A 14,360-nucleotide genomic window follows, 5' to 3' on the forward strand; every position below is an offset into this window, starting at 1 on the left:
AATTTTGAAAATTTAAATTAAAAAAACATGCATATATTTTGATATCCATAGCTTAGCTTCCGCCGAAAAAAGCTGACAAAACAGTTACATCCTTTTTTTTAAAAGGGACAACAACCTTAAGATGTCCGTTTTGCCCCTGTCTCACCTATATACATTTTTTAAAATTCTTTTTATTACATAATCCTCGAATGCACTTTATCTCTGATGTAAGTACATTGAACAATTCGTTCTGAATAAAATTGAGGAAAAATTCAAGCTAAAATTCCCTCCAGATTAATAATCATAGGTCATAAAAAATTATCGGGCACGTAACGACATTTCATCTTGATCTGGGGAAAAAATTTTGAAGGTAAAAAAAGATCAAGTAGAGCAGGTAATGAATTCAGGTGCACTTTAACAGGATTTCCGTGTGTGATTTTTCCTCTATTTTTTCCGCCTACCATTAAAAAAAAACCCAGCCAAAAATTCTGGACGAAGATAAAAAAAGGAACGTCAACAGAACAAAAAACACACTTTTTTGTTAAAAAATAATGCGAAAAAAATGGCACTCACCCGTTTTTCCGGTGATGATATTACAGTATTTCGGAAAAAAAAGAACATTTACCTTGGGAATAATTAATTAAGTTGCCTTAATTGGCGAGTTTTCTTTGGATGATTGAGGATCGGATAACGAATAATAGGATGATGGAAAAGACCCATAAGTAATAACACGTGCATACATGAAGGATGAGGGATCAAGGACGATCAAGACATTCGACAAACCAGCAAGTGGCGCCTCTCGACGGAGTGAAATAGAACTACCGAGGCTTGAGAATGCCTTTGCTGATCTCGAATACATCCATCAAATAAAAATTCCATTACTAATTATGCCATTGCTACACGTTAACGAATTAATCAGAATACTCCGGTAAAATGTACAATAATGACACTAAAAGAAATAATTTTTCGAATACGTACGTCATGTTAGATAGTTATTGGTGGATAACGATTTGCGCGCGCATCAGTGTCGTTAGAAATTTTCTGATGTAAACGATGTAAATAAACGCGGGTTCCACAAGCATGGTCATGTGCTTCGACCCACTAAATACCGGCATAACAAATTAACACAGAAGAGGAAATAATTAATTGAATCAGGCTGTTTCCAAGTGCTTCCCGAGATTGAAACTTGTTGGTGGACGAGTACCAGGTAGAAGTTATACATTTAACCTATCTTTTGAGGTTATTTTTTTAATTGTTGACAATTGTTGGTTATCCTTCCGTAAATATCTATTAAATCGGTCGATATAACATATATCAAACATCCGGAATACCTTTTTTGATAAACTTTTGTCGATTATTAGGATAATTTATCAAATAGAATTAGAAATCTACGCAGTTATTTATTTTCATTTATTTTGGTTGTGACAATCAGTGTACGGAAAAATTCAGAAATTATGTGCCCATCTCACTGGAGTTTCTTGATGAAAAATAAATAAAGTCCCATAAAAATAAATTAATTATGAAACTATGTTGACTTTCAATCAAATCTAAATATAATTTATCGGTGAATAAAACATTATCTGACAAGTGTGACCCCCTAATTAATAACGTAAATTAGTAGTTTACACACTGGCAGGTTTGTTGATTCTCCAGGTACTCCGGAGACTGACAATATTTAGAGACGATATTAAACAATTTATTTGTTATTGAAAACTTGGTGAAGAATAATATTATTTAAAATTATATGCTACAGCTTTCCGGTCTCTCTCACCTCACTGATAAATTATCACTTGAATCATATTCCTTTCATTATTCTTTCAGATAGTATCCAGATTTAGTCAGAAAGATAAGAAAACTAATGCAATGGAATTAGTGGAACTAACATCAGATGATGATTCGTTCGAAAGCCCAGTTTTACTGCCAAAGCCGTCGACGGCAAAGGGTAGTTCGAAATCAAGGAAAAAAACAACTGAACAACACTTTATCGAGATTATGACCTCATCTGAGGAATCAGATGGGGGCACAAGTGAAGATTTCAAGCCGACTTTCGTTGGCAAAGAGAATATGCCAATAATAAAATCTACATCCTCACCAAAAATCATTGGACTCGGACCAGAAGATAGTGCGCCAAGTGATGCCTCTCTCCAGACTAATCATTCTGAAGGGATCGAAGTGCCTGCAAATCTTCAAGGTCAGGCATACTCAAAACCTGCACCTAGAAGATTCTTTCGTTGGGGATCTGGTGAAGAAGAATCAAGCTCGATGTTCAAGAAGAGACCTTTAACGAGCCCAAGTGTAAATGAAGCTAAAAGACGAAACATTGAGTTTTATGACGTTGATAACGCTGACAGCATTAGCAATCCACTGGCCAGCTCTGATGGTTGTTGTGATGTCGATCCTCCTGTTCCAATTGTTACTCGTCACCACAGATTAGAAATTGCTGGGGTAAAAGTGGATTTTCCTTTGAATCCCTATCCAGCTCAGAAAGCAGTTATGAATGCGGTAAGTACTCTATGAATTAATACTGTATTTTCTTATCCAGTAGAATCATTATTTTTTTCTTCGACACCCCGAGACAAGTCTTCAAATTAATAAAGGACAGGACTGTAGAGTAATAAGTTATTGAATATTATTAATAAACAGGAATAATTAACATTTAATATAAAAGTTCAATGTGGCAACCTTTAGGTAAGGATTTTAAATGGATCAGATACTAAAGTATTTCATGCGGAAAAATAGAAGAGATTAGATTAGAATTGATTTTAGAGAGAGAGAGAGATAAAGATTCAAATTGACCGGCATTTCTGTGTTTATAATACTAAAAAATTATAGATCGCAATCATTTTGACATTTTTTTTTCCTGGTTAAATCAATGCTGTGACTGCGACTGCGGGTATAGCTGAAAAAACGGCTGTCATTTATTTTTTTGTACTGCTTCTCACGATTTCTCGTCTGGAAATTGGCACTACATACTTCCCAAACTCGAAAAATTGAAAATCCCCACGGACACATATTATTCGAACTATTGGGATGAGGTTTTTTTGACTCGTGTGGTTGGTCAGCTCTCGCCTTCGACTCGAACGACCATTCCACGCGAGTAAAAAATACCATCCCAACAGCTCGGAATCGTACTGTATGATTTTGAAACGGGTGTTTGTTTTCTTGGGAAAAGAAGTTAATGTAATATTTAATGGAATAACTGGAGACGCCCTAAAGCAGAACTTTTTCATATAAATTCATGTACATTACATCATCTAAACATGTGCGTGACAAAAAGCGTTAATACCTCGCGTTACATTTCAATTTGATGAGTAGTATTTTTTCATGTTTAATTTTCAACAAAAATTATTTACAATCGATTGACTAATCTGTACATAGCAGTCTAAAAATCGCCTTTAAAATCACAATGCACTAAAATGTTAGATTCAGATATTTTCAAAATGACAAATATTTGCTATAAGAATAACAAGATCGTTAAAATCAGAAATGAATTAATTGATTTGAAATTCCAATTACGCTTTCAGCTTATAAAAGGGTGCAGAAACGAAGAGCACTCCTTGATAGAAAGTCCAACGGGTAGTGGAAAGACCCTCGCCTTACTTTGTGGAGCTCTAGCGTGGCAGGGCCAGTACGCCGGTGAGTACAAAAAAAAACTTCAACCAAATAAAAAATAAGAGTAGATAGCTAATAAGACAGTAACAGAATCATTGCATGCCATCACATTTATGGTTAGCATAAAGCTGTTTATAGAAATAGTAAGTAACATCACAACAAAGTTTACGTGAACTCGGAATTTCAATTAAATAACCAACGTTGACCGAGTTGTAAACGGCATATTACAAAAGTTAATTTAGCATGCCGAGGGTTTTTGCGAGGACAACAATAAAAGTGGAAACCTGAAACACAATAACAAAATGGAAAGGGGGTGAAATTACATTTGAAGAATAGCGAGTATAAAAATAAGAGAATTTTCGAAACGTAATGTCGTATAAGGTGATCCTAAGTCTTATCACTCATCTTCATAGTAATGCATTCCTTCGAAATTCTCGTTAAAACATCTTCGAGGAGATTCAACCATACCGCGTACTCATTTTTAGAGTTCATGTCTTTTCGTGGTCTCTTCAGGTACTGTCTCGTGACACTGCGTCGTTAGGACCTCTCTCATCCTCGTCTGGCTAGAGTCATGTTCTGGCTGTTCTTTTCACCACAAACCCGATTACCATCCGCACTATAAGATTCCGTTTTTTCCACTGGGAAATCGGGGGTAGAGCATAACGAAATCAACATTGAAAATCCAAATTAATGAGAAATTTGTTGTTTAAAAATTGCTAATTATTTCAATCACCGGGTTCAATTTTGTTTCGAAATGCAAACTGTTCTCCGGGATGTAATCTTGAGAAGAGTTTAGTGGATCCTTATTGTTCACACATTGGGAATAATTCGTATATTTTAGAGTAACGCCAGGAAATGTAAATTCAGACGAGAATACAAATTGGGACAGTATGATGGTACATCCCATCGAAGTACTATAAATACCATAAATATTCTTCAAAATAATATCCCACAAGTGGAATTAACTTCGATAAAATCGATAGTTTTAGAAATATCCAAATCAAGGTGAACTCACAATAAATTTCCGAAAAATCGTTTTTCTCGTGACAACCACAACCTCATCTAAGTTAATTAGATTTCCTCGTAAACAAACAGGTTAGGACTCAATTTGACCATAATTGCATGACAGCAACTAGCTCTAGCCATTAACATGAAAAACTGCGGAAATTTTTTTATTTCGACATGTTAAAATCGATCCATTATCGCTTATGATTTAGCAGATGCAATCGACCATGTAGAATATCTATATTTGAATATCTCGATGAGACTTTCTATAATGAATAACATGAGATAATGAATCTCTTTCGAAGTATTGTGGTTAGAAGCCTGAAATTCTAAGTAAAGTCACTTTTCATGAGGTCCAAATGTATTCATGAAGAGTCGGTCGAAATATGAGACTTGACGCGCAATAATTGGTGGGTAATGTGCGGAATGGCTCAGGTATTTAAAGAATTGGAGTGGGAGAAATGCGTAAACCCTGACACGGCTGTTGACCACCCCTACTCACATTTGCAATCAGACAAGCAAGAGGATAAACCAACAATTAGCAATTTCTTGCTTGTCATACCAATTTTAATTATCTTCCCATTTATCCTTAGCCTAATGGTTTGAATTATTATATCCAGTCTTCCACCATGCAGATATCGTATCTTATAAACGGACAATAATTGCTTTTCAATTGCTTCATCACAACTCTTGAACAATTCTATTTTATTTCAAATATATTATTCCAACAATACATTTCATAAATATCCATACACTATATAAAAATATATTTTTCTAGTTAAAATACTTAGAGTATGAAAATAAACACAAATTATCAACAACTCTTTGTCGATAGGGTTTAATTTATCAATATTAGCTTCAAGCTCAATTAGATAGTGATAGTGTTGGTTTTGAGAATTTAACAATTGCCTCACCACTTTCGATAGTAAAAATATGCTAGTCTTCTTCCTCACGCCTGTTGCACCTGTAATAGTACTAATTCTTATTATGATCACAACAACGCTTAACGACTTTCAAATTTATTGCGGTCTCCACTCGAGGGGGATTAGCATAAAAAATACGATGAAGGTGTTATCTTGACATCTACTCTTTAACGGACTTTATCTTTTAACCGGGCATAGTATGTCATATATTCTATCGGAACATGCAACGCTCTTCACAATCATAAAAAACCACAGACTTTTGAAAAACGGTTTTATCGTTAACGAATTAATGAACATGAAAAAATTGATTCCATCATTTGCAAGTGTTAATCATTACTCCCACTTGGAGAAAACGTGAAGAGAAGAAAAAACGGAATCATCAAGACTGATTGAGACCCGCAGTCAACCCTTTCAATCTGCCAATACCTTCGCGAAAAAAAACATGAGTAATAAACAAGTACATCCATATCTTCAAGCGTACCTTGTACTCATGTACTCTCCTACTCCATTAGCCACACCGCAATGCCAAAAATCAATTGCAGTATTATCCAGCAATTATCCTCAAATGCTGTTACTGTCTCTCATGAATATGATTCGCTCTAAAATCGAAAAATGACACCGATCTCCAATTCTCTGATGACCCCAACCCAAAGTTATCTCACCTGGACTATTCTTGCATGATATTAAAATAGCGAGCAAAAATTTGAATCCTTCGCCACAATATCCCTGATATTTCTAATGATGCAGCACCTGCTTAGGAATTCACCTACTCGTTTTCCCTTCGAAAGCAGCCATAAAGATATGGCCCTGTATTTTTGAGGGAATCGCGTGCAATTTCAGGGGACTCGTCAAATTAAACGTTTCTTTAACGTTAACGTCAAATTTGCGTGCGGAGTCCTATCTAAGGTTTTCGCTCCTCTTTCGTACTTTTGACGTTATTTCTTTAGTTTTCTTGGTTAGTTTGTTTTTTCTTACATTGTGGATAGTTTTTTCTTCATTTTTATGACTTGCTTTTTTTATGAGTAACAAGCAATGAGAGTTGGGGGAACAGGCGGCAACACACCCGGTAGCGGTGATTCCAAGTTCCCGTAGTTCCCATAGATAGTGAGGAAGAACTTGGGAATGGAGGGATTCAGGAAAGAGGGCACATCCCACACGCTTTTGTCACAGCATAATTCATATTCAGAGATGTCTCGAACATCACGCAATCCTCTCTTTCCCTTATGCCGCGGGTTTGTTGCTGAATAATAAAGTGCACAAAATCAATTGTCGGTGTGTGTGCGCTATCAAAAAGTGCTTTAAACTCGTGTAGAACTGCATCACGGTGATACCTTAGTTATCTACTTTCTTTCTCTTTCGTGTGGGGTTGGGGAAAGTCTTCGGCAAATTATAGTGCCACTCGTGTCTCAATCTTGGAGACGTCAACGTCTGTCATTGGGTCTAATTACTTTCTTCAACGAAAAAAAGGTATATAACGGTTGTCGCAGTTTTAATATATACATTTAAAGTGCCTCAGTTCATCGGAAAATGTCAATAACTATTAATTGAAAGTTTTTCAAAACTCTTAATGTTTGGACATCAGCCCTGATGGCTTTCGTTTGACATTTGGTTATTTTGAGGAAAACAATTTTTGGTAAAGTTTATGACAATTTTTTGCGCATTTCATTTAAAATTTTATGCTTCATGGAACTACAGAGTCATGTTGGAAATTCTTTACATAGAGAGACTCTTGACATTTCAATGCTACCTTAAATTATCAGTACATGAAGAGTCCAAAGAAATTGCTGCCGGAAATTTCATAATTTTTAATGATGTTAATTCACATGGACATACAGATTACATATGAAAAATACATATGAAAATATGTATAACATAGAATCCTGTGGGTAAAAATAATCTTGTTCCCGAAGTCTCAGATTATCAATAACAACTCCAATTCAGTAAATTCTAAATATTACAATTCGCAACGTGCAGGCTTTACCTCATATTTTATCGATTCCTTCACTAAAAGGAAGACAAAAATGATAATAATAATAAATAAATATGTTAGTATCGCAATGTGTAAGATCTCGTATGTGTAATAATTGAAGTGCTCTGTTCATTGGTCAGTGACGTATTTTGTGTGATCTAATTTTACACGCGAAATCCAAATAAACTCTTCATAAAATCAGATACATTAGAACTATTAACTATATCAGATAATTAGGTAGCATTCATGCAATGAGAGATCGGTTCTTTTAAATACGAGGTCGTCCGCGCATCCTCCGGGCATTTATTCATTCGAAATTTTTGGGATTTAGCCACGACGTAGTGGTAGCGGGTCGAATTCGTCTTACGGGTCTTGCCTTTACGGTGATTCGAGATTATTCGAGATATTTCGAGATATTTCGAGATCGATTTCCCTTCTCTATTGTATATTAGGACGATGCATGAATCCTTCTCGGATTATTTACAATAAATTATTGCCCTAAATTATAATTCCTCTGTCATGAACAAATCGGATGTACATCCATTGGGCTTTTTCCATTTCTTCTCCTGCCTTTGTTAAATAAAATATATACAACATCAATAACAGATAAGAGATTAGCACATTGCAATTCCGTATGAAATAATTACACATTACAAATCAGTGGATTATTTCTACGGATTAAAAATTCTGGAATGTCAGGAATGCTTTCATGGCGTATGGGCAACGAAGGGCCACCAATTTATTTATCATTTGTTCTCATACCTAGATCCGTGTTTGCGGTTTTTTTTTTCGTGTATTAGAAAATAGGTTATAATTGGGCAGTTTGGAACCGGCTACTAATAGAATTAGTAGAAATAGAAAGAATAGACCAACTCATAATGCATTGAGTAACGGCCGTATCTAATTCGTCGCATGCCTTCTGTCGCATGCCTTCTGTCACATGTTTTCACTGAAACTGCTGTTTTTTTTTTGTTTTTTTTTTCGAGGGAATCCTTGCGGTTCAACGCTAGTACTTGGAATAAATCAATTTCCAATTCGGAAGAACCATTTATAGAGTTGATAACAGATAGCAAATCAATTTTTATGACAGAGTTGGACGAATGGACGGATTTTTCTAATCATTCTTGACATGTGGGTTTTTTTTTCTCTGTGAGATCGTCTGTGCGTATTCCACAGATAATACTTGAAAATTTAACCGTCCCTGACCCCCAGGCAAAATTTGTGCAATAATTTGCGACATGCTTTGGCTTTCGCGATGATTCTGATTTTCGGAATTTTTGACAGTTTTTTGAATTTTTAAAATGTTGCTACGACGTCGTGCTGGCGGTCGGTTTTGTCTTACGGGCTTTACTCGTACGGTAATTGGAGATATTTCGAGATATTTCGAGATATCTCGAGATATTTTGAGATCGATTTCCTTTCTCCGTTTTTATATCAGGAATAAAAGAGCCCCGTGAAAACTGCGTTTGTCTGTCAATATTAAAATGAATGAATTTTTTATAATAACCCCCAAACACAATAATAGGATATAGTCAGGGATCACCGAAAATCGTTTGAGAGATTAGCAAATACTCAGCGACATCCTCCTTCGCCTCTATAAATTGCATTTATCTATCTTTTAGCATTCAACTACTCAATTTGACTTTAGAAGAATTTGACGATTGCTGAATTAAAAATGAATTGAAAAAACGTATTTAAAAAATGTTACAAGCCTCTGAGGCTTTTTGAACCACTTCCAAGTCGGGGTTGTCTCAAATTCTTCTGTGTGAGTCGTGTAATACATCCCCATAAATACCTGTCAGAAATAAATGTATATGACATACATCTCAAAAGTTTTCCATAATTTAAAAAATTCAACTCCTGCCTGCATCTCATTCTCGGTTTGCGGAAGAACATAATGACTCTGTCCCTAGACTTAACTATCATATTTCATCGGCAATTATCCACCGTCGAGAAGTTTTCAAAAGTGGCCTCGACACGAACCTAAAAGTAGTTACGAGAAAGTCAAACGCTATTTTGCTCATCGTACCGAAAAGTGTCCCCAGTATTCCATCGTTCTTGTCACACGAAATCATTTCCTCCTAGTTTAATACTCTTATTATAATTTATATCAACCCTTTAAACAATCTACTATCACGCTTCGTGAGCAGGGTAAATGTCGAGTGGTACTACTATCCACCAAATTCTTCCATAAAGTTCATTGAAATAAAGAATAATGTAGACAGTTTGCAGTATCAATAAATGACACGCAAAATCTTACCTTTTATTGCATAATTAAATATTTAAACGTTGAAAAGCGTTAAAGAATGTCAAATTGATAAATATCAGTATGTGTCATGCTGAACAAAGTACTTGAAATTTTAGATAATGCTCTTTTTCCGTACAGCTGTATTTCTCCTTAATTTTTTCTTTTTATTGATGGAAAAGGAGAAAACTAAGAAGAGGTTACGAAGGACATGAATGCACGATGTAAACGTATATATAATAACGATTATATGACATATACTGCGAAACATTTGAGACACGAATCTATTGACCTGTGCCACTGTAATATATACAAAGGTATGGTTCTTATAAAAAATAAACGAAAATAAACCACAGAAAAAAAGGACAAGTCAGTGAATAAAAAGTTTTTATTCCAAAGAATATAAAAAAAAGAAAAAGATAATGAAACGGAAAGAGGCGAAGGAACATTGTCGCTGATGGCACGGTTGCGTCTCGGAATGGTTTCCGGAGAGGGTGCGATTGTCACGAATGACATAGAGAAGGGTATAAAAAAAAGTGGAACAGAAACATGAATAAAGAAAGAAGAATACTCGCAGGTAGTCCAATCGTCCAGTTATCAAAATTTGTGACTTCCGTATCAATATGCATTGGGACGAAAAACATTTCTTGAATATTGCATTTCTTAACTGAAATATGAATGTCGCACATTTCAAATGCAAATATTTGTGAACATTTATTCGTTCTAGGCAAATTTAATTGGCAAAAAGTAATTACTGAAGTTAATTCACCCTGAAAACATGATTTTATATCTCAGATCCTTAGTGCGTTCTAAGTAAGATTATTTATCTATCTATCTTTCGTTGATCGGACAGCGTATACAATTGCTCCTCCCCGTGATCCCACTACGCGCAAAATTTCCGGGAATTATAGCCAGGAAATTTTACTGGACATTAATATTTGAGATTCGTAATCGCGTAAAATTAGAACACCCCGGAACTTCATATTGACTTTTTCAGAAAATGTTTATGCGCGGGCAAAATGATTTTTCTTGAGATTTTGGAAAGAAATTTTCATGAGACAATCATTTTACCATCCCTCGATACTTTAAACGACTTCTCACCGTCGCTTTATTTATTATTTATGTATGAATTTTATGTTTCTGTAATTCTATTGCTTTTTGAGTTGTCACTTAGTCCACAATAATTAATTGCAATGAAAAAAAAACCATAAACGATAATATTTTTGGAGAAATTCAGTACGATGGTACCAGCTATTGGTGAATTTAGGTACATGACATAAAACGAATGGGGGGACATGTTGAAATCTAACGAATAGTTTTTGAGTCATCAAGTGAAAGATGTTCCAATAAAGTTGCAATCACAGTAAATAATAAAGCTTGTTACTGTCAAATTTCAAATTATACGGGGTGACAAGTTTCTCTATTGATTAGTTTCCAAGTTAACAAATAGCGTACAAATCGGCACTACCTTTCTTCCATCGATTCCAAACAGGATCATCATGATAAGTATTACGAAAAAAAATCGAATCGCTAGAATCGTTTCAGAGAAATCTCAGGGGTCGTTGAAATGATTGAATAGGAATTCAGCGATAATTTTAGTTTTAGCACAGAATATCAATTGGCAGCTAGAATCTCAACGTCTTTGCCTCAATAATTTCCGCATTTTCGAGTGTGCATTCGGACCTGCGCCATTTTTTAAACAATTGATTTGATGATTTCTCCGGCTTTTTAGGTAAATCCCCAAAAAATCGAAACATTCAAAATCATCACGATAATAACCGTTCTAAAGAATTTATTTTAAAAATTGTATGCAAAGACGGTCGAGTTTATCAAGAGGTAACTTGAGAAAAAATGGAGTCAGTAAGTCGATATTTGGTATTGCTATCGCTTTAATAATATTCAAGGTTGGCATTTTGGATGGGCGCGATCGGCCGGGCGGTTTCATAGATATTCAACTTTTTGTCTAAATCCATTTAATCAAAAGGTTAAAAAAAATCTGAGGACATCCTGTAGAATGTGGTTACGTATATATGCCTGTCACGGTGATGCGGCGTGCTGTATACATTGAAACCGCTTCAAATTCTTTCAAGAAAGGCGTTTTTTTTACTTCTCAGTAGAAGCATTGTTTTTTGGCGAATTTTGATATGTCTCTTTTTGATTGAAAAATTGTGTAACATATGCAGTTACAGATATCAGTCGATTCAAAGTTCAAATCATTTACAAACTATCAACTTGTTGATAAGAAGAATAAACATTCAGGTATTGGCTTCGTCGTACACCTGCAGTCGTATACTCCAATGGGCTACTGGTTTTATTAAATTTTTCATTTTCATATCACTCCATTTCATAATGAAAAACTATTTTTTTTTTCCTTTCATTGTGTTGTAGTTATCGACATGGTTTTTTTTTCATGTGCTGCTTGCTGCACATCCATTGTCGAGCGACAGAAACCTCTGTTGTAACCGGTTTCATGATAATTATCGGTGAAACGCAGAATTATATATTGTGGTTTTGTCCCTACTGTTCGCTCATGATCAATGCCGTAACACGCAAGACTACGAATTCACAGCGTCGCCATACAGGATATGTGGGAATACGTAGCACGAAATATTTTGAGACATTCGCGGGGTCGTTAGAATGACATTAATGAGTTTGAAATTAACTAGCGAGCTCAATCTCAAAAGTCACAAATTGCTACTCACAATTTCTCCATTTTGCAATTATTAATCTGAATTATTTCCTATATCTCATTCTACATCTGGGAAGCTAAATTTGGTACACCCAAAATTAATAGCGATAGGCAGTGCCGGACATGATCAAATAATTTTTCTTACAAATATTGAACATTGAATATTAAAAATTGCTTAAAATTTCGGGTAGAGTCATCTGAACGTTTAATGGTTTGAGATTGATTTAAATTTCAATTCAAAACGTTCATGAAATTTCCTATTTATCAAAAAATGCCGGGATATTGGGGTTTTCTTATTAAATAATAATCGATTTTTCAAAGAAACCTTGAATTTTCATGTTAATCGTGAAAATTTAATTTCGATTACAATTGAATTTTCAATAGTTTGAAAATTCGGTTTTATTTGAACTTGAATTTGGTTTTGAGTTTATTCTATATTTTTTTTTTACTTCCATTATGGTTTAAGTTTACCACATCATTATTTTGGAGTATTAATCGAGATTTGGGGGCTTAACGAAAAAATTCATCCCGTTTAACTTAATTTAATTGCTAACTGTATAAAAAAAGGACTCGAGTAATTGCTATGGAATTCCGGCGCCCCAACTGAGACTGGAAAGTATTGATTCTGAATTAATTTACTCAATTCCACTTCATTCTACTAGACAACGTATAGTGTTATTGCCAACAATGAATATTCACGAAGTAAATAATCGAAATTAATTTTCTACTCTTTGCTTCAATAATTGCCAAGTGTCAAGTGGACACTTACTTGACATTAATAATAAATATATAAAACAAAAAGACCGGGAGCTACAAAAAATCACAATCCCTTTATTGCCGGTGGCCTGATGAATTTGAGCGACTGCACTTAGAAAAAAATGTCTGTCGTGAAGAATAATTAATACTACACGTAATTAAATTTGCACGTTTTTGCCAAATTAATGAAGTTATGAAATTAAATTAAATTTGCGCTCTTCGATGAGATTACTCAACAGATGTTGGTAGCCTCTTGATTCTGTTGAAATATGATGGAAACCGTACGATAAGTTATAAAGTATGGATAGAGAAGTTCTTTCTCCCAAATTAATCAGGTTCTCATGATTACGGGATAATTTAATGACGGTAATTAAAAAATATCATAAGAGACTCAGAAACAAGTGATTTCCGATTAATTAATTCACAGAAGAGATTCGATGGTTTTCCCCGATATTGATTAATCATTTAACAGCTCTTCAAATTTTTGAGTCCCAGCAAATAAATCAGTGCATACTAGAAATTCAATTCGAAACATTCTCCAATATTAATTTTCTAATTTTACCATAAACCAAGTTGTAAATTTAGAAATTCATTATATTTCCATTGAAGTAAAAAAAAATCTCGGAACAGATTGAGCCATCGTATACCTTGAGATTGGATTCTTCCAATTTTATCAAAAACGAAAATTATTTTCATATGAATATATGAATATATAATTTTTTTTATACCGAGTAAGTTGTTACTGCGAATATTAATATTGACAATAATAATAATACAATAATTATATCATAATTATGTCTTGTGTATCCATAAGGCCCAAAAAATTCATTGCGATTCCGATCTTTACACATACGATATTTCCATAGCGCAAAGAGGATGAAAATTCTTTAGCAATTTTATTACTTTTTGTTAAAAAATTTTCATCCTCTTGTCTCTTCATTTATTCAGGTGATACTCAATTTTCGTCGTTGTTCATGATGAACGGCTTTGAGGAGATTCTTGACGTCCTGCTCGGAAACTTTATATTATAAAAAAAAAGGGAACAAAAAGATTTCTTGGAACTTCAATCACAATATCCCGGGAATGTTCAATGATAGAAGCTTGAATTAAAATTCAATTAAAATCTTCATAAAATATCGCATTTAATTAGAAAACTTAATAAAATTGTGGTTTTCGAGTTGA

The 14,360-nt window shown here is 34.4% G+C and overlaps 1 protein-coding gene across 4 annotated transcripts in view; it reads left to right on the forward strand.

The window, feature by feature from the left end:
• The first annotated feature begins 887 nt into the window (after nt 1-887).
• The window catches only part of LOC105267899 (Fanconi anemia group J protein homolog), a 72,890-nt gene continuing 59,417 nt past the window's right edge, over nt 888-14,360 (forward strand). The window contains exons 1-3 of one of the 4 annotated variants that reach the window (XM_011307054.1): nt 888-1,186; nt 1,801-2,481; nt 3,504-3,615. In XM_011307054.1, coding sequence (XP_011305356.1) covers nt 1,843-2,481; nt 3,504-3,615 — 751 coding nt within the window. In that variant the 5' untranslated portion in view covers nt 888-1,186; nt 1,801-1,842. Of the gene's footprint in view, nt 1,194-1,800; nt 2,482-3,503; nt 3,616-14,360 lie in introns of all 4 variants that reach the window. The other 3 variants (XM_011307052.1, XM_011307050.1, XM_011307053.1) reach the window with 3 other exon arrangements.

Source organism: Fopius arisanus, unplaced genomic scaffold (assembly GCF_000806365.1).
Source record: "Fopius arisanus strain USDA-PBARC FA_bdor unplaced genomic scaffold, ASM80636v1 scaffold00051, whole genome shotgun sequence".
In the NCBI taxonomy this organism is placed as follows: domain Eukaryota; kingdom Metazoa; phylum Arthropoda; class Insecta; order Hymenoptera; family Braconidae; genus Fopius; species Fopius arisanus.